Raw genomic sequence first — 20698 nt, forward strand, 5'->3', positions numbered from 1 at the left:
TCACTCACTACTTCTTGATGAAGGTGTTTTATCTTCCTGATAGACTATTGGAAATAATTCCCCACCATCTCTCATTCCCCTACGTCTGAGGGCTAGGGATTTGTGGAGACCATAGAAACGATTTGCTCAATATCCACAGATCCCTGAGATATTGAAACCTGAGCTTCCATTTGAATTAAACTTACACTCACCTGGCAGTAAGGGTTTTTTTTTTTTGTTTTTTGGTTTTTGGGTTTTTTTGAGAATACAGTGTTCAAAAGGATCACTGATTCTTGCACCTAAGAATCAAAGAAATAAAAGAGCATACCATAAAAGGGCCAAACTTCGCACTAGATACACTGACAGACTATAACACTAATTCTAAAATATATATTAACAGAAAGACAGTTGAAAAAAATTTCTAAATTTGTGCCTAAATAAAGATAAATACTTCGAATTCAGTTGTTCTACCAATCTACTTAAAATTCAGACTTCTCAGATCAGCCATCCAAGTGATACGTTTTGTCTTCCAGTCTTGAACTGGTGAAAGTGCTCTTAAAATTCAGTCTTCTCAGATCAGCCATCCAAGTGATACGTTTTGTCTTCCAGTCTTGAACTGGTGAAAGTGCTCTTAAAATATGTACGTAGGAATGCTATGTCTTTGCATTTTTAAGGATGGAGACAAGGCATAGCATTTTATAAATGGTACAACATAGAGGGACCCTTTGTAACTTTAAGTAATGTTTTGTCTTTTGTCTTTTTCAGAAAGGTGCTTTGAAAAGTCTTATAAAAATACATTTCTATATAAGCTGTGCAATTCTCGGGAAAATTCAGACCAAATTGCGGCCAGTTAAATTTATCTCGTCATAGAACTAAGAAAACAAATGCTTTTCCTCTGCCGCCCCAGCACCCTCTTCGTCTTCCTTGACGGGTGGGCAGCACGCCGTTCTTTCCCTTTGCCTTTCCTGACGATTGTAATTTGGGCACACTCTTTACCAATCTCACGGGGAGTAGCTCCTTGCTTTCTTTTCTCCCTCTTCCCGACTTTTTCTCCCTCTCTGAATACATTTCACAGACGACCGTCTTCGAAAATAACAACATCAATTAATTTTTTAACTTAAAAAAAAAAATCACATTTAGCCCCGAGTCTGCCCTCTCCATTGATGTGTCATGTGCGGAGCAGGCTGTGAGGGTCTGATAAGCCCCGTCTGTGAAGTCTCTTCAGTAGGAGGCCAGGCACTAGCCGCTCCGCAGACAGGCTGTTTATTTCATCCAGCCCTGCTCCGGGTGGTTTGACAGTTGACCCGCACATCTCCCGGGCTCCAAGACCGAGACCGGAGAAGGATGCAGCTTCGCCTCTGTGCCCGCCACTGAAAGCTGTTCTTTGTTGTTTATTTGTTTGGCTGTGGTGGTTGTTGTTTGTTTTGAATAGACAACAGTTCTTCCCATGAGAGCTCCCCCAGTTAACGATTACGCTTTCTCACCGCACTGCTCTTCTTCCCCTTTTGCAGACTCCGATGATCTCCGTGGGGACCCTGCACTCAGCCATCAAAGCACTCCCGCCCCTCAGGATGCTCGTAATTCAATAGTGGATGCAGGCGGCGGCGTTGAAAGCATCACACAGTGCCCCCAGCTGCTTCCTCAGATGATGGCTGCAGGTAAACGTCGCTGGCCAGCACGGAACACAAACAAGGCATTCTGCGTCTTAGTGGAAAGCCTCCCCAGCCATGAAAATAAGTATTGAACCAGGAGCCTGGGCTCCTCAAAGAAACCAGGCTCTGGAACTAGTGACCATCAAAGAGCATTAAGTCAAATGTAACTTATTTTGCTGACCTTTTTTTTTTTTTTTTTAGCTCTGTGCTATTTGTTTTCAATATTATTTATTTGTTTATTTTGTTTCGATGAAAGCCTGTGCTTGTAAGAGATATTTTGGGAGTCACTTTAGAAAGACACCTGCATTTCCTTAATGTACGGATGTAAATAGTTTGTAAAGGACGGAATATGTTACAAGGTAACACTTAATAAATTCAGTCAGGACCAGTTTGACTGCTTGACAGCTGATTTTAGAGATTTTATTACGTGATTAGAGGGTGTGCCTGCTTCAGAATTACACTTGGAAACAGATGAATTTATTTATTCTAAGCCAGTTGACTTGTTTTACCCAGAGAGTCCTCTGACTTTGCCTCTCCACCAGGGAACTTAACTAACGTTTCACCTGGAGAAGGAAGCGATTCTTCAGTTTTTTCCGGGGTTACTTCCTTAATGGCATGGTGTGTATAATATAAACTGCATGTCATTAAGTTTCCTCCCAGAATATATTTGGAAACTCTTTTATGTTTACGTCTGGAGAAAGCATTGCTGTAGATTACAGTGCTGTTATTTTTTGTGGTTTGGGAATGTGCTTAAACGAAGCCTCACGTCTCTAGAAATGCGATTTGTTTTCAAAGAGACGCCATTGCCTGTGGACTCTAAGTCAGAGTTTCTTTCCCCCCACCCCATCACAGCAGCCGATGGTTTGGGGAGTCTCGCGATCGACACGACCCAGCTGAACATGTCAGTGACGGACCCCACCGCCTGGGCCACCGCTATGAATAACTTGGGCATGGTTCCCGTGGGGTTGCCTGGACAGCAGCTCGTGTCGGGTAAGCTTTCTCCTGGATTGGAAGATGTCTGCAACCACGCCACGGGGTGTGGGTGACAGGCGCCTTGGCAGTCTTTCCACGCGCAGGTGTTGAGCCCGGTCTGGGATTTATGACCGGGGCGTGGTCTGGCAGACTGTGTGCTTGAGATTCTGTTGTTTTTTTTTTTTTTTTCTTAATTTATTTATTTATTTTTGGCTCCGTTGGGTCTTCGTTGCTGCATGTGGGCTTTCTCTAGTTGTGGCGAGCGGGGGCTACTCTTCGTTGCGGTGCGCGGGCTTCTCGTTGCAGTGGTTTCTCTTGTTGCAGAGCACGGGCTCTAGGTGCGCAGGCTTCAGTAGTTGTGGCATGTGGACTCAGTAGTTGTGGCCCGCGGGCTCTAGAGCGCAGGCTCAGTAGTTGTGGTTCACGGGCTTAGTTGCCCTGCGGCATGTGGGATCTTCCCAGACCAGGGCTCGAACCTGTGTCCCCTGCATTGGCAGGCAGATTCTTAACCACTGCGCCACCAGGGAAGCCCCTGTGCTTGAGATTCTTACCCTCATCACCTCACTCTTCTGCCTAACAGCCATTCTCAGAAAAAGCCACACACAGTTATCTCTCACCGGTGGCACTGCAACATCAATTTTGTATTTTAAATGGGTAAATAGAAGAGCTAATATTTGCTTTCCAATTTACAAAACTCTTCCACAGACGTTATGCCATTTGATTCCACAGTCTTCTCTTTGAGACAGGTATACACTTATGGTGGTCGTGGCTCTTGTTCATGTTCCCATGTTAAAAACAGGGAAAGAGGGGACCAGAGTTTGGGTGACTTGTCCAGCATTGAAGTGGCAGAACTTAGAAACCCAACTCAACTGGCACTGCATTCCCTGTTTTCTTTCCGTCACACTTTGGAATAGTAATAACAGTCGTGTGTTCAATTTAGAAAATGGTTGGAGATGTCACAAAGTAGAAGGTCATTTGAAAGAGTTGATCATTTAATAACACATGTTTATTGCAGATTTTCCATGTGCCCTGTAACAAGTGCTTTGGGAAATAGAAAAAAAATATATATGTATATAAGTGTCCTTGAGGGTTCAGGGAGCATATCTCCCCAAACTGAAAAACACAGCGACAAAAACAGCAATAAAAATGTGTAGAATCAGGTGCTAAGAGGTGGTTCACTAATTTCCAGAAGGATCAATGCCTAGGGCTCTGAGGGAAGATGTTATCAGGGAGGTGAGACTTGAGCTGTCTGGAAAGATACATAGGGCTTCAGTATTCACTTAACTCATTCAACACACATTTTTTCCCCCTACTTATTTATTTATTTATTTATTTAATTTATTTATTTTTTACAGCAGGTTCTTATTAGTTATTTACTTTATACATATTAGTGTATACATGTCAATCCCAATCTCCCAATTCATCCCACACACCCCCCACTCCCTGCTTTCCCCTCTTGGTGTCCATACGTTTGTTCTCTACATCTGTGTCTCTACTTCTGCCTTGCAAACCGGTTCATCTGTAACATTTTTCTAGATTCCACATATATGCATTAATATACAATATTTGTTTTTCTCTTTCTGACTTAGTTCACTCTGTATGTCAGTCTCTAGGTGCATCCGTGTCTCTACAAATGACCCAATTTCGTTCCTTTTTATGGCTGAGTAATATTCCATTGTATATATGTACCACAACTTCTTTATCCATTCGTCTGTCGATGGGCATTTAGGTTGCTTCCATGACCTGGCTGTTGGAAATAGTGCTGCAGTGAACACTGGGGTGCATGTGTCTTTCTGAATTATGGTTTTCTCTGGGTATATGCCCAGTAGTGGGATTGCTGAGTCATATGGTAATTCTATTTTTAGTTTTTTAAGGAACCTCCATACTGTTCTCCATAGTGCCTGTATCAATTTACATTCCCACCAACACTGCAAGAGGGTTCCCTTTTCTCCACACCCTCTCCAGCATTTGTTGTTTGTAGATTTTCTGATGATGGCCATTCTGACCAGTATGAGGTGATAGCTCATTGTAGTTTTGATTTGCATTTCTCTAATAATTAGTGATGTTGAGCAGCTTTTCATGTGCTTTTTAGCCATCTGTATGTCTTCTGTGGAGAAATGTCTATTTAGGTTTTCTGCCCATTATTGGATTAGGTTGTTTGTTTTTTTAATATTGGGCTGCATGAGCAGTTTATGTATTTTGGAGATTAATCCTTTGTCCATTGATTCATTTGCAAATATTTTCTCCCATTCTGAGGGTTGTCTTTTCATCTTGGTTATGGTTTCCTTTGCTGTGCAAAAGCTTTTAAGTTTCAGTAGGTCCCATTTGTTTATTTTTGTTTTTATTTCCTTAACTCTAGAAGGTGGGTCAAAAAAAGATCTTGCTGTGATTTATGTCAAAGAGTGTTCTTCCTATGTTTTCCTCTAAGAGTTTTATAGTGTCAGGTCTTACATTTAATCCATTTGGAGTTTATTTTTGTGTATGGTGTTAGGGAGTGTCCTAATTTCATTCTTTTACATATAGCTGTCCAGTTTTCCCCACACCACTTATTGAAGAGGCTGTCTTTTCTCCATTGTATATCCTTGCCTCCTTTGTCATAGATTAGTTGACCACACGTGCGTAAGTTTATCTCTGGGCTTTCTATCCTGTGCCACTGATCTATATTTCTGTTTTTGTTCCCGTACCATATTGTTTTGTTTACTGTAGCTTTGTAGTATAGTCTGAAGTCAGGGAGTCTGATTCCTCAAGATTGCTTTGGCTACTCAGGGTCTTTTGTGTCTCTGTACAAATTTTAAGATTTTTTTGTTCTGGTTCTGTAAAAAATGCCATTGGTAATTTGATAGGGATTGCATTGAATCTGTAGATTACTTTGGATAGTATGGTCATTTTCACAATATTGATTCTTCCAATCCAAGAACATGGTATATCTCTCCATCTGTTGGTGTCATCTTTGATTTCTTTCTTCTGTGTCTTATAGTTTTCTGAGGACAGCAGGTCTTCTACCTCCTTAGGTAGGTTTATTTCTAGGTATTTTATTCTTTATTGTCACAATGGTGAATGGGGTTGTTTCCTTAATTTCTCTTTCTGATCTTTTGTTATTAGTGTATATGAATGCAAGAGATTTCTGTGCATTAATTTTGTATCCTGCAACTTTACCAATTACATTGATTAGCTCTAGCAGTTTTCTGGTGGCATCTTTAGGGTTCTCTATGTATAGTATCATGTCATCTGCAAACAGTGACAGTTTTACTTCTTCTTTTCCAATTTGTATTCCTTTTATTTCTTTTCCTTCTCTGATTGCCATGGGTAGGACTTCCAAAACTATGTTAAATAATAGTGGCGTGAGTGTACATCCTTGTGTTGTTCCTGATCTTAGAGGAAATGCTTTCAGTTTTTCACCATTGAGAATGATGATTGCTGTGGGTTTGTCATATATGGCCTTTATTATGTTGAGGTAGGTTCCCTCTATGCCCACTTTCTGGAGAGTTTTTATCATAAATGGGTGTTGAATTTTGTCAAAAGCTTTTTCTGCATCTATTGAGATGATCATATGGTTTTTATTCTTCAATTTGTTAATATGGTGTATCGCATTGATTGATTTGCATATATTGAAGAATCCTTGCATCCCTGGGATAAATCCCACTTGATCATGGTGTGTGATCCTTTTAATTTGTTGTTGGATTCTGTTTGCCAGTATTTTGTTGAGGATTTTTGCATCTATATTCATCAATGATATTGGTCTGTAATTTTCTTTTTTTGTAGTATCTCTGTCTGGTTTTGGTGTCAGGGGGAAGGTGGCCTCATAGAATGAGTTTGGGAGTGTTCCTTCCTGTGCAGGTTTTTGGAAGAGTTTGAGAAGGATGGGTGTTAGCTCTTCTCTAAATGTTTGATAGAATTCACCTGTGAAGCCATCTGGTCCTGGACTTTTGTTTGTTGGAAGAATTTTAATTGCAGTTTCAATTTCATTACTTGTGATTGGTCTGTTCATATTTTCTATTTCTTCCTGGTTCAGTCTTGGAAATTTATACCTTTGTAAGAATTTGTCCATTTCTTCCAGGTTGTCCATTTTATTACCATAGAGTTGCTTGTAGTAGTCTCTAATGATGCTTTGTATTTCTGCAGTGTCCATTGTAACTTCTCCTGTTTCATTTCTAATTTTATTGGTTTGAGTCCTCTCCCTCTTTTTCTTGAGGGGTCTTGCTAAAGGTTTATCAATTTTGTTTGTCTTCTCAAAGAACCAGCTTTTAGTTTTATTGATATTTGCTATTGTTTTCTTTGTTTCTATTTCATTTATTTCTGCTCTGATCTTTAATGATTTCTTTCCTTCTAACTTAAAGTTAGTTAACCTTACTAACTTTGGGTTTTGCTTTGTTCTTCTTTCTCTAGTTCCTTTAGGTGTAAGGTTAGATTGTTTATTTGAGATTTTTCTTATTTCTTGAGGTAGGATTGTATTGCTATAAACTTCCATCTTAGAACTGCTTTTGTTATATCCCATAGGTTTTGGATCATCATGTTTTCAATGTCATTTGACTCTAGATATTTTTTGATTTCTCTTTTATTTCTTCAGTGATCTCTTGGTTACTTAGTAACGTATTGTTTAGCCTCCATGTGTTTGTGTTTTTCCATTTTTTTCCCTGTAATTGATTTCTGATCTCATAGTGTTGTGGTCAGAAAAGATGCTTGATATGATTTCAGTTTTCTTAAATTTACTGAGGCTTGATTTGTGACCCAAGATGTGATCTATCCTGGAGAATATTCCTTGTGCACTTGAGAAGAAAGTGTAATCTGCTGTTTTTGGATGGAATGTCCTATAAATATCAATTAAATCTATCTGGTCTATTGTGTCATTTAAAACTTGTGTTTCCTTATTAGTTTTCTGTCTGGATGATCTGTCCATTGGTGTAAGTGAGGTGTTAAAGTCCCCCACTATTATTGTGTTACTGTTGATTTCCTCTTTTATAGCTGTTAGCGTTTGCCTTATGTAATGAGATGCTCCTATATTGGGTGCATATATATTTATAATTGCTATATCTTCTTCTTGGCTTGATCCCTTGATCATTATGTAGTGTCCTTCCTTGTCTCTTGTAACTATTTTTATGTTAAAGTCTATTTTATCTGATATGAGTATTGCTACTCCAGCTTTCTTTTGATTTCCATTTGCATGGATATCTTCTCCCATCCCTTCACTTTCATTCCGTATGTGTCCCTAGGTCTGAAGTGGGTCACTTGTAGACAGGATATAGATGGGTCTTGTTTTTGTATCCATTGGGCCAATCTATGTCTTTTGGTTGGAGCATTTAATCCATTCACATTTAAGGTAATTATCGATATGTATGTTCCTGTTACCATTTTCTTAATTGTTTTGGATTTGTTATTTTAGGTCTTTTCCTTCTCTTGTGTTTCCTGCCTAGAGAAGTTCCTTTAGCATTTGTTGTAGAGCTGGTTTGGTGGTGCTGAATTCTCTTAGCTTTTGCTTGTCTGTAAAGCTTTTGATTTCTCCATCGAATCTGAATGAGATCCTTGCCGGGTAGAGTAATCTTGGTTGTAGGTTCTTCCCTTTCATCACTTTAAATATATTGTGCTACTCCCTTCTGGCTTGTAGAGTTTCTGCTGAGAAATCAGCTGTTAACCTTATGGGAGTTCCCTTGTATGTTATTTGTCGTTTTTCCCTTGTTGCTTTTAATACTTTTTCTTTGTCTTTAATTTTTGCCACTTTGATTACTATGTGTCTCGGCGTGTTTCTCCTTGGGTTTATCCTGCCTGGGACTCTTTGCGCTTCCTGGACTTGGATGGCTATTTCCTTTCCCATGTTAGGGAAGTTTTCGACTATAATCTCTTCAAATATTTCCTTGGGTCCTTTCTCTCTCTCGTCTCCTTTTGGGACCCCAAATGTTACAGTGCAAATGTTAGTGTGTTTAATATTGTCCCAGAGGTCTCTTAGGCTGTCTTCATTTCTTTTCATTCTTTTTTCTTTAGTCTGTTCCACAGCAGTGAATTCCACCATTCTGTGTTCCAGGTCACTTATCCGTTCTTCTGCCTCAGTTATTCTGCTATTGATTCCTTGTAGAGTATTTTTCATTTCAGTTATTGTATTGTTCATCTCTGTTTGTTTGTTCCTTAATTCTTCTAGATCTTTGTTAAACATTTCTTGCATCTTCTCGATCTTTGCCTCCATTCTTATTCCGAGGTCCTGGATCATCTTCACTATCATTATTCTGAATTCTTTTTCTGCAAGGTTGCCTATCTCCACTTCACTTAATTGTTTTTCTGGGGTTTTATCTTGTTCCTTCGTCTGGTACATAGTCCTCTGCCTTTTCACTTTGTCTGTCTTTCTCTGAATGTGGTTTTCATTCCACAGGCTGCAGGATTGTAGTTCCTCTTGCTTCTGCTGTCTGCCCTCTGGTAGGTGAGGCTATCTAAGAGGCTTGTGCAAGTTTCCTGATGGGAGGGACTGGTGGTGGGTAGAGCTGACTGTTGCTCTGGTGGGCAGAGCTCAGTAAACTTTAATCTGCTTGTCTGCTGATGGGTGGGGCTGAGTTCCCTCCCTGTTGGTTGTTTGGCCTGAGGCAACCCAGCACTGGAAGCTACAGGCTCTTTGGTGGGGCTAATGGCAGACTCTGGGAGGGCTCATTCCAAGGAGTACTTCCCAAAACTTCTGCTGTCAGTGTCCTTGTCCCCGTGGTGAGCCACAGCCACCCCCTGCCTCTGCAGGAGACCTTCCAACACTAGCAGGTAGGTCTGGTTCAGTCTCCTATGGGGTCACTGCTCCTTCCCCCTGGGTCCTGATGTGCACACTACCTTATATGTGCCCTCCAAGAGTGGAGTCTCTATTTCGCCCAGTCCTATTGAAGTCCTGCAGTCGAATCCTGCTAGCCTTCAAAATCTGATTCTCTGGGAATTCCCCTTCCCATTGCCGGACCCCCAGGTTGGGAAGCCTGACGTGGGGCTCAGAACCTTCACTCCAGTGGGGAGACTTCTGTGGTATAATTGTCCTCCAGTTTGTGAGTCACCCACCCAGTGGATACGGGATTTGATTTTATTGTGATTGCACCCCTCCTACTATCTCACTGCAGCTTCTCCTTTGTCTTTAGATATGGAGTATCTTTTTTGGTGAGTTCCAGTGTCTTCCTGTCAATGATTGTTCAACACTTAGTTGTGATTCCTGTGCTCTTGCAAGAGGGAGTCACACTCTCAACACACATTTTTTGAGACACTGTCCTGGTGCAGTGGCTCCAGCAGTAAACAAAATAGGCACGGTCCCTGCCCTCCCAGAATTTGCAATGGAGGAGCAACAGTTATTATTATAGTGTGGTCATTGTTATATGTCAGAAGAATGGTTCACTTTTGCGCATCAAGTTAGATGAGGGTAGACAGTATGCATTAAGTAGAAACCAGTTGCCTTTGGAGAGTTACTAAGTTTCACACCCACGAACCTGTGTACTTTGAGTTGAGTTGACCAAACATTTTGTTTTTTGTTGTTGTTGTTTGTTTTTGTTCTTTTTGTCAATATGGTCCATACATGTAAAAGTCTAAACTAGCTGTAGTAAATTATATAAAATGTGTGTGCATGTGTACAAACATATATGTACATGTATACATGTATATGCACATGTATACAAACATATATGTACACGCACACATACATACATATATAAATATATATGTGGTTTCTTATTTAATATAACAAAGGACATGAGAAGAGAGGACAGGAGACAGGAAAGTGGGAAACTGAAAAAGGAAAGTCAAATATTGAGTTGAAAGCATTATACTTAGAATATTTATAAAATTTATAAAATTCTCCAAAATGTTATAAAATTCATACAGTTTGGTCTGCTGTGGGATGTGTGTGTATATACATAAAATGACATTTTCTATGGTTTGAACATGCATTTATCTGGACTCCTTTTCCCTAAAGCTAATCTAGACAGATACTTCCTTCTAATAAGTTGAGAGCAGAGATTTATATGTTTCTGCCCAAATTTTCTCAACTGCCTAATTGAAATATTCCTATAGCAGAAATTACTTTACTCTTGTCTCCATCTCCCACTCTTCTCAGAAAATGTTGTGTGACTTCCAGAGTAAGCTACAACCTCAATAATTCATGATTTTTTCTTATGATTTTGAGTCTTCTGACGTTTTAACCATGACCAGTTTATGATTTTCCCAGCAACTTACCATGAAAAGAATTACAACCCTACTTGTTATAAAAGATTTACTGTATCTGCCGTGAATTACATTCTCTATCTCCTGTATTAGCCAAACTGCTTCAACTGTGTCTGAGCCTTTTGGGCTCTTCCTGAGCATCCTTCGTCATTCCCCTCATCCACCAACTGAACTACACTCTGCTTTGTTCTCAGGGCTGCCAGCAGACTCTCTTTATTGACGCTCTCTCAGGGTCAAGTTCTGTTTTATTTGGTTAGTGTTTATTATATGTTTTCTTCCAGTCTTTTTTCTATGCAAATATTTGAATCCTATTAAATATAAAATTTTCTATTGTGTTTTTTAATTAGCACCTTATCCTAAATTATTTTTCCTTTTTATAGTTTTATATTAAAATTTTAGATTAATCCATTAAATAAATCTTCCACAGTTTTCCTGTATTTACATTTAAGCTATTTCCATTTTTTTACTCTTACTAACCAAGTTTCTTTGGAGAACATAATCTCTTCGAGTATGTAAAAACATTTTACCTTTTCTGTAAAATGATGATTGTATCTGTTTCCTGGGACAGTTGTGAGATTATAATATGATAACTTCACATACAATAACTGCATAGTACCTACACATAGTAAGCATTCATTAAACATTAACTGTTATTCCTTCCTTTCTTCCTTTTGATGTTTTTCAACAAATGATATTGCAGTGAACCTTTTTTATGCATAGAGCTTTGCAGCAATTAGAATTATTTTGCTTGGGTGGACTACTACATGTAGAATTAGTTGGTCAAAATAAATGAACATTTTAAACTTTCTTGTTAAATACTGGGTAATTTCCAAAATATAAACACATATTTAATATTTACTGACTTGATATGCAAAGATGGCATCCTTTTATTTTACTTTAAATTATTTTATAAGTACTCTTTTTAAATTGTATCATTTTCCTGCATTTATTTTCTATTCATATTTCCTCTTTTGTAAATATATTACTTTCATACTATATCCATTTATCACATAGGGTTCTGGGTGATGTTTTTATTAGCTTGTATTTGGTCATTACTTTTAAGCATTTTAATCTTTTTTTTTAAATTTTTATTTATTTATATTTATTTTTGCCTGTGTTGGGTCTTCGTTTCTATGTGAGGGCTTTCTCTAGTTGTGGCAAGTGGGGGCCACTCTTCATCGCGGTGCGCGGGCCTCTCACTATCGCAGCCTCTCTTGTTGCGGAGCACAGGCTCCAGACGCGCAGGCTTAGTAGTTTGGCTCATGGGCCCAGTTGCTCTGCAGCATGTAGGATCTTCCCAGACCAGGGCTCAAACCCGTGTCCCCTGCATTGGCAGGCAGATTCTCAACCACTGTGCCACCAGGGAAGCCCTAAGCATTTTAATCTTGACGTTCATATTTTCTAAAAATATTTATCCAGTCTGTTTTTTGCCTCTTTAGTATTGTTCCTTTAAAAAAAACAGAAGTTTAACATTTCCTTTATGAGTCCCTTATGGTTATTCCATTTCTAAATACAGAAAGGTTTTGCCCACTCTCTACAGTTGATATATAGTCCTAATTTGCCTTGCCTCCATGAATGTACTTCCTTCTTTTATCAGAAATTCAATTCTCATGTATATTTCAATCTGTTGCTGAAATACCTCTTCTGTACTACTGATCTCTTTTTATGCTGGCACCACATTGTTTCAATTCTTATAGCTTTATAGTATATTTATATAAAGTATCTTTTTACTGTACCCAATGTGTGGTGCTATTTGTTTCTTTTTCCCATAGTCATAGAGACACAGAATGTTGCTCCTGGCCCAGTTTTCATGCTGGCGCCTCTTTGAGGCAAACTTTAATGTCTCAGAAGGGACATAAAGATAATTTAGTGTATCCTTCTTTCCAAGAAATCTCCTCTAAAATGTCTCTGACAGAATTATGGAGAGGCTGGATTTTATGAGCGCTTGGCTTTCTCCCAAAGTTTCTGATATTTCTAAATGACCAACGCCTCTTCCCATGTTTGTTAACATTAAATTGACACTAAATCCCTTTCCTTACTACTTTTTTCCTATTTATTGAGAGATTAAAATTATCAGCAAAACAAGGCACACATTTTTCATATCCTCTGATTTTAATCAAAAGGATTTCCCAGGAAATCCGATGCAGTTATTGCTGCCATATCATGCCATTTTGATGGGTCACTGTGAGCTCCCACAGTTACACCTCCTTCATTTTCCTCCCCTTTCATCATCACCCACATGTTCCCCACCACAATCCCATTCCCACTTTCATGAACTTCCCCATTTACCTTCTTCATATGAAGTGCTACTTGAGATCATCACACTGAATTTGTTTCTTTTATCCAAAATATACCATTCTACTGGTACACTGGTATACTAAATCCCATACTCGAAGTCCTCCTTTGTCTATGAGCTAATATTTCCCTCCATATGGTATTGTATGTTTATTTTATTCCTCATACTTTTAGATTTGTGGAATTTAAAATTTTTTCTTGTTTTTTTTTTTTTTAAATTATCAATTCTTTGTGCATTGGTATAGATCCAGGTTTCCTAAACTGGCCTGTTGGAATATCAGTGTCCCACAGTTGTTAGGTAGGGTGGATGTCATGTAAGTATTTACGTGGCCTAACAAGCATGGCAAATTCTGGGTTTAACACAAGTAGGTTGCTTTCTTTGTAGGTTCCTCAGAGCCTTTACTCTGCTAATGTGCAGTGCGCAGTTTAAAAGAGTGGTATCTCTTATGTAGGATTCCCTAGACATAATTTAGCCTTTTAAAAATATCTATTAGCATCTCATGAGACACTAGAATATAGCCATCTACACCAGACTTTTCCCGTCAACTGTGGAGATCCCTCTCTAGGACCATCCATCTTTCTTTGCCACATATGATATCTTCCTTGTGATCTAGTTTACAATTTTGTTTGTTTGTGTTTCCACTGAACAGTGTCACTGCCTAATCTCAAGTTTCAAAATAATCCTCACGTGGTCTGGTGTTGCCTGAAAGCTTCTTCCCAGTTTCCTACGATACACGTTGTCTCCTTTCAGGAGCCCCCCCGATCCCCACCTCTGGTGTCATCAGCTGAAACCAAGAATATCAAGTCCCAAGCTTTGACACCATCTGTGTGACCAGCTGCTCCCTTCCTATATACCCTGGCTTCTTCTCCAAAGTTATCATCATCAACTGGAAAGCTTGGAAGGCAGCAGCTGAGTCCCCAGGTGTTAAGTTGCTTGCCCAGGCCTGCCTGGGAACGGGTAATATTTCCTGGATATTCTCTGACTGTAAGATTATACCTTGCTTTGCTCTAAACTTTTTGAAATTTTCTTTCCTAATGTCAGCAATCTCTCCTTAGCTGTTACTGACTTTAAGCGGACATGTATCTCTTACCCGAAGTTTCTCAGTGTGCCATTTGTTGTATTTCAAATACGTGTTCGGAAAAGGCATCACACCTCCCTGTTAGCTGTGGAAGTGCCACGTGCCTTATCACGGCTTAACCTGGAGCCAGTAAAAGATCTCTTCCCTCTCACAAGTATCCGAGTTGTTCCTTGGTTCCTACCTTGAGGTTTCTCCTGAAGCTGAGTTTGCTCTCAGTGCCTCTGTTCTCTGCCACTCTGGGAGGAGCTGAGATTTACAACTCATGGGGACAGTCCCCTCTCTGTCCTCTTCCTCTCTCCGACTCACAGATGCCCCCACTCATTTTAATTCTACTCTGCTTCCTCAGAATATTTTTTCTCTAGTTTCCTTGTTGGGTTGTTTAATCCTCCCAGGAACAACTTTATCCTCTTCAGTATGCCCAGATATGAAGAGGCATTTGTTAAATCCTTTCATCTCCTGAAGCGTCACTCTTTTAACTGGGGTTTATTGAGCCAGATGTGCTGAATACTGGGAATACAAGACATAGACCTCACTCTCCTGTATTAGACCCTAGTGGGGGAAATAGAGAAGAGGGAAGAAGCCAATACAGATCAGCGTAAGTGGTTCTGCCACTAGCAGATAAAGGGTGCTATAGGATGTCGCTGAAAAGCAGTAAGCAGGAGAGTCATATGATTACAGCTGTAGTTTTTGTTTGTTTTGTTTTTTTGTTTTGTTTTTTATGATTTTTATTGGAGTATAGTTGATTTACAATGTTGTGTTAGTTTCAGGTATACAGCAAAAGTGAATCAGTTATACGTATACATATATCCACTCTTTTTTAGATTCTTTTCCCATATAGGCTATTACAGAGTATTGAGTAGAGTTCCCTATGCTATGCAGTTGGTCTTTATTAGTTGTCTGTTTTATATATGGTAGTGTGTATATGTCAATCCCAATCTCCCAATTTATCCTTCCCCTAGAGATTATCATGCTGAGTGAAGTAAGTCAGAGAAAGACAAATATCATATGATATCTCTTATATGTGGAATCTAGAGCTGTAGTTTTACAGAGTGCTTTTATTAAGTCCTACAGACAACTGATGGGAATGAGGGAAGATTGGCAACAAAGAGATCAGTTGGGAGGCTGTAGCAGTTACCAGGTAAGAGAAAATAATGGCAATAATAATCATGGTGGTGGAGGCAGAAGTGAAGGGACCCATGAGACATTTAATTATAGAAAAAAAAAAAAAAAAACAGGGATTGATGACTGAGTCCATGTGGAACGTCAGGCGGGTAAAGAATCAACAGTGACTCCTGAGCTTCTAGCTTTGGAAATTGTGTAAATGGTGGAGTCATTGACTGAGATGGGGAAGGCTGGAAGGGAAAAGGGTGAGGGAAGATGGCCAGTTTCTCTTTGGATGTGTTGAGTATGAAGAAGCTGTTGAAGGAAACACGTGGTGATCAGTCACACGTAAGGGTCTAGAGCTCATGAAAGAAACGGGTATGGAGATGTTGCTTTGGCAGTCACAGCACATGGATGGCCATTGACTCCTATCTCTCCTAGTTACACTTTTGCTGTGAAATTAGAAATAGGCCCTCAGCTGCTCATGCAGGTCTCAGCCTAACCTCTAATTGCATCTCCAAATAGCTCATTCATCTGTGCCCTCTCTTTTGACCCACTAGATTGCTGTCTGTTGCTGGACTTCAAGGTTTGAAATAAGAGAAGTAGTCAGAGACTTTAAAATGTAACCTAGGGATCTATACCTGAAGCCATCTCATCAGCTCACAGAGACACTCAGATAGACTATATGATGATAAACCATCCCCCATACTCGTTTTTAAGATGAAAATTATACTCAAGCCAGCAAACTTCCTTTCTTTAGTCCCTTCAGATACTGATGGTGACACTCTGTCACAGGCATGATTAAGGGATGCAGGTAGCCTGGTGCTTAGTATTTGGACTCTCTAAAAGATGATGCTTGGTCCTCTTTTGTTTTCATTTTCCATCTTGTTGGAAGATTTCTCATTATCAAGTGTCAGAAAACAAATAGGCCCTTGACTCATATTTCACAATTTATGTACCTGATTTCATGTCTCCTTGACAGTTCTGTTATACTTTCCACGGTTATTTACCCTTTTCTCCCCAGGACAGCAGGACAGTACATTGGTGTGTTCATTCATTCACCACAATGTTACTGAAAGTTCATAATGTACAGTGTATGTTACAAGACACTAGAGAAACAGCAGTTTACATGACAGACAGGTGATGTTCCTGTGGAGATACACATTTCTAAAGAAGCAGATGTTATCCAGATAGCTGTGCAGGTGATTATATAATTACAGTTGTGGGCTGTTACAAAGGAGGGACGGGAGCCTGACTTAGCTCAGAGGGATTGGAGTGTGTTCAGAAAAGGTTCCCCTGAAGAAGTGATATTCGGCCTAAGACCCCAAGGATAAATGAAAATTATCCTGGTAGCAGGAGGGAAGAACAGGAAGAAAGGGCGCATTTGGGAAGATGAGAAAATTCTAAAAGCGGAAAATTCCCTGTGGAATGGCCTGAGGTGATAAGAACTTGGCTCTTTCAAGGAAATGAAAGTAGGTGTATGCATGGGCAAGGGGCGGCAGTTGGCATGGGGCGGGTTGGCAGGTTGGTGCTTAACATATGTCTGGAGAGGTTGGCTGGGGCCAGATCCTGCCTGCTAAAGCAAGGAGTACAGATTTTATTTGAAGTGCAGGCTATTGAAGGATTTTAAACAGGGAAGCAACCTCTGACTCAAGTTTAAAAGAGAAAAAAAGTCAACCAAGTTGTTTTATAGGGACTGGATTGAAGAGCAGTGAGAGGCACCTGGCCTCACACCTAGAGACTTCTGGAAATCCCAGAAGAGATTAATGGTAGAACGGAGTATTGAGTACCTATTATGTGTCAGGCATTGCCGTAGGCGCTGGGGACGTACACGCCCTCCTGGAGCTTTCGTTCTAGTGCTTTGTTTATGATGTGTGTGTCTACAGTATTTCTAGAGGTAAGAGAATTTGTAGATAATTGTTTCCAAAAACTGTAGTATTTGCTTCTGCCTGTACTGTGTACTGTATAAGGTAATTGATGTCACTTCAGACAAATCAAGGCTTGTCCTCCAGTAACTCTCCACAAGTGACAACAGCCCATATCCTTGTTGGCTAGAGCTGTTATGAAATGAAAGTCCTTTCCAAATGCTTGCATAATGTGATATAGTTATTTGAAATATAGTCATTTTTTTCTCTTCCATGGAATGAAGCACATAAAAAAAAAAAACTTGCTTTGTAAATTTACTCCTTTGTAGATTGACTTCTTTTGAATTATCGATGTGTAATTTCTTTCTTCCTGTGTATGCCATAACAATTTTTTTGAAAATTTTAAACTCGTTTCCATCTCTTGATTAGCTTAGTCTTTATTTGGTCTGCTGTACTCTGGTATATGTACCATTCAACTAGCGTGTTGAACTGTACAAGTCACTTTCTTACCCACTAGCCTAAAACTAGAGAAAATATATTCAAAGAATTGCATGTATATTTATATATGTATAGATATATTAAGTATACACATATTGCATAGAAATATGTAACATGTACACGTGCATATACATCACAAACACACGCATTCCCTAGCTTTCTTGGTTTCCTTTTCTTCCACTGGGATAGAGCAGCTTTGATATCTTTGACAGCAACATGAGCTGAAGGGAGATATTTGCATTTCATAATGGAAAATTGTGTCCTGGCCCTACAGTAGACATTCTAATGCAGCTGGGAACAGAAAGAAAAACCAAACAGTTTTAATCCTATATTAAAATCAATTTGTGTGTTTTCTATCCTGTGTGCACACATGCATATTACTGTATATTGGAGTTTTGTTTTGAATTAATGTCAACGCCTTTTATTTGTAAATATAGAATAATTGCATAGTGACTTCTGTATCTTGTTTCTTTTTATTTCCTTTTATTTTGCAGCCTTATCATTTTCTGTGTTACATATTGTGTTTCTGAGCTGTAGATATATCACATTATGCCTTTATATAATTAGGCTATCATTTATCTAACAGACTGTGACAGACTGTACACTTATACAAGCAAGAACCATGTCGAATTCATCTTTGTATTTCCTCTATCATCAAACACAGAGCCGGGTGCTCAATAACTATATAGTTGATTGAATGTGTGATTTGATTTCTTTATATAATTAATTATATAAAATGTATTAATTTTGGAAAAGTCACTTTTATACCTGGTCCTTGGACTATTCTAAAGTATAGCTTTTATGTCATGAATCATGGTTAGATATGAAGGGTGGCCACAACCATCAGCCTCCTTATTTGATGTCTGTGAGATTTGATGTCTTTTTCTTCTTTTTATCTTCCCATCTCTCCTTATCATGCTTATTCTTTCATTTATCTTCTTATACATGTGAAGTATATTTATAACAGCTGTTTTAGAGTACTTATCTACTAATTCTGTTATGTGTGATGTTTCTAAGTTCTTTCTGTGGATTTTTCTCCTTGTGATGGTTCATATTTTTCTATTTCTTTCTTTGCATGCCTGGTAATTCTTTGTTGGATGCCAGACATTGTGAACTTTATATTGTCAGGTGCTGGATTTTTTTTGTATTCCTTTAAATATTTTTGAGATTTGTTCTGAGATACAGTTAAATTCCTTAAAAATAGTTTAATTCATTCAAAGGCTTGCTTTTAAGTTTGGATAATTGGATCTAGAGAAGCCTTTGGCCTGGAAATAATTTTATCCTACTGCTGAGGCAAGACCCTACTTGGAACTCTACCCCAGTACATTGCAAGGTTTCCCCTCTCCGGTTATTGGAAATTTGATGGGCTCCCAGAGCTTTGTGAGCTTCAGAAATGGTACCACCTGCTCCTTTTCCATGATTTTTGCTGTGGTACTTCCTTCACATGGCTGATCAATACTCAGCCAAAGACTTGAGGGGAATCATCTGAAGATCTCCAGAGCTCTCTCTCTGGTTAGCTCCTTCCTTTCCAGCGTTCAACCTTATAATTTCCTGCTGGCTTGGCCTCCTCAGACACTGAACTCAGGTACACCTCAGACTCTGTTTGGGTTTCTCTTCCCTGAGTTAAATCCTCAAAACTTTCTAGACAGCAGACAGGGACAATCATAGGTTTCACTTCATCTGTCTCTCTTCTCTCAGTTATCACTGTCCTGTACTTCCCGTTGTCCATTCCCTGAAAACTGTCACTTCATGTATCTTGTCTTACTTTTTAGTTGCTTGAAGTAGAAGGTTTAATTCTATCCCTGTTGCTTCCTCATGGCTGCAAGCAGAAGTTTTCAAAGTCTTTTGAAAAAATTGTGTGTGTGTGTGTGTGTGTGTGTGTGTGTGTGTGTGTGTGTGTGTTCGTTCCCTAGGGACATAATCTGAGGCTATGCTGTGAATGGCTTTACTGGGAATACTGAAAATAATAGTAATAACTCCACCAGTTATTGAGCACCTAGTATGTACCAAATACTCTAAATACCTTGCTTCATTTAATCCTCTGCTAGCTAAATATTATTAACCCCATTTTACAGATAAGGGAACTGAACTTGGGTGATGTTAATTAACTTACCTAAGGTTAGCCAGGTAGAACAAGGCAGTGCTGGAATGGAAATCCAGGTCTGGCTGTCTAAACTGTTTCCACTCTATCAGGAATTGGGGGGAAATGGTTAAAACAAAACCTCCTACATTTTTGCCTCAGGCCAGCCCTATCTTTACACTTTTACTTTTAAAAATAAATACCTCAGGTGGAAATATATCTTGGGGGGGGTGGGAAGGAGTGATGATGGTAGAGATTTTTTGTATTGCATTGAAATTTAAAAGACTTCAATTATTTAATTTTTATGCATATCATTTATTGTGCTTGAAATCTGGAGATTTCCATTAAAAGTTACAAGTTTAGGACTTGGGGTCCAGGAATCTAAGATCTGTACTAAAGTTTAACCAGGAATAACTTAGTAATACAAAGTTGACTGCTGTGAATAAGACCGTGCTCGTCATGCCCTCCAGTTAATGTCAGTAATCAAAAATGATCATAAATATAAGGCAAATATGTACATTTCAGTCTAAAAATAAGTAAAGGAAGCTCTCCCAAAGGAAAAAAGAAACTTTGAACTTGTCAGTGATTAACACAGGTCAGATGGACTTGAGTCAACGTATTCACTCTTGGGAAGGTACCAAATCCGGAGCAGGTGGGCTGATTGATTTGGTAACACGGGTGGAGGGAGTTCTTGGCTGAAGGATGCTATTGATGCTTTCCCAAAAGAGTAGGAGGCAAAATTATCTGGTGAGGTTAAGTGAGCTGATGAGGAATGAAAAGTTTGAGAAGGGAGAGCCCTTGAAGGCAGTCTCTGGAGGAGGGAGAAGAAGCTGACTATGGAAATTTAGGAAGGTTGATGAACACTCATTGTGAGCCTGACGTGATTTCCCCCAGCAGTGGTGCATGTTCCCGGGGTGGGGGGCACAGAGAGAAGGAGGGTGGCTTTTATCCAGGTTGGGTTTCAGCAGGTGGCTGAAATGAAAGGACAAGGGCACAAAGTGGGTATGATGAGCA

The 20698-nt window shown here is 39.3% G+C and overlaps 1 protein-coding gene across 12 annotated transcripts in view; it reads left to right on the top strand.

Annotated features, from left to right (window-relative positions):
• ENOX1 (ecto-NOX disulfide-thiol exchanger 1) overlaps positions 1-20698 on the top strand; it is a 612333-nt gene that overhangs the window by 384201 nt on the left and 207434 nt on the right. For 11 of the 12 annotated variants that reach the window (XM_059902651.1, XM_059902650.1, XM_059902643.1 and 8 more), the window contains 2 exons: positions 1491-1637; positions 2484-2621. In XM_059902651.1, the coding sequence (XP_059758634.1) occupies positions 1491-1637; positions 2484-2621 (285 nt within the window). The remainder of the gene's footprint in view (positions 1-1490; positions 1638-2483; positions 2622-20698) is intronic. The other variant, XM_059902648.1, reaches the window with a different exon arrangement.

The sequence above is a fragment of the Balaenoptera ricei genome, chromosome 18 (assembly GCF_028023285.1).
Source record: "Balaenoptera ricei isolate mBalRic1 chromosome 18, mBalRic1.hap2, whole genome shotgun sequence".
NCBI classification, from domain to species: Eukaryota; Metazoa; Chordata; class Mammalia; order Artiodactyla; family Balaenopteridae; genus Balaenoptera; species Balaenoptera ricei.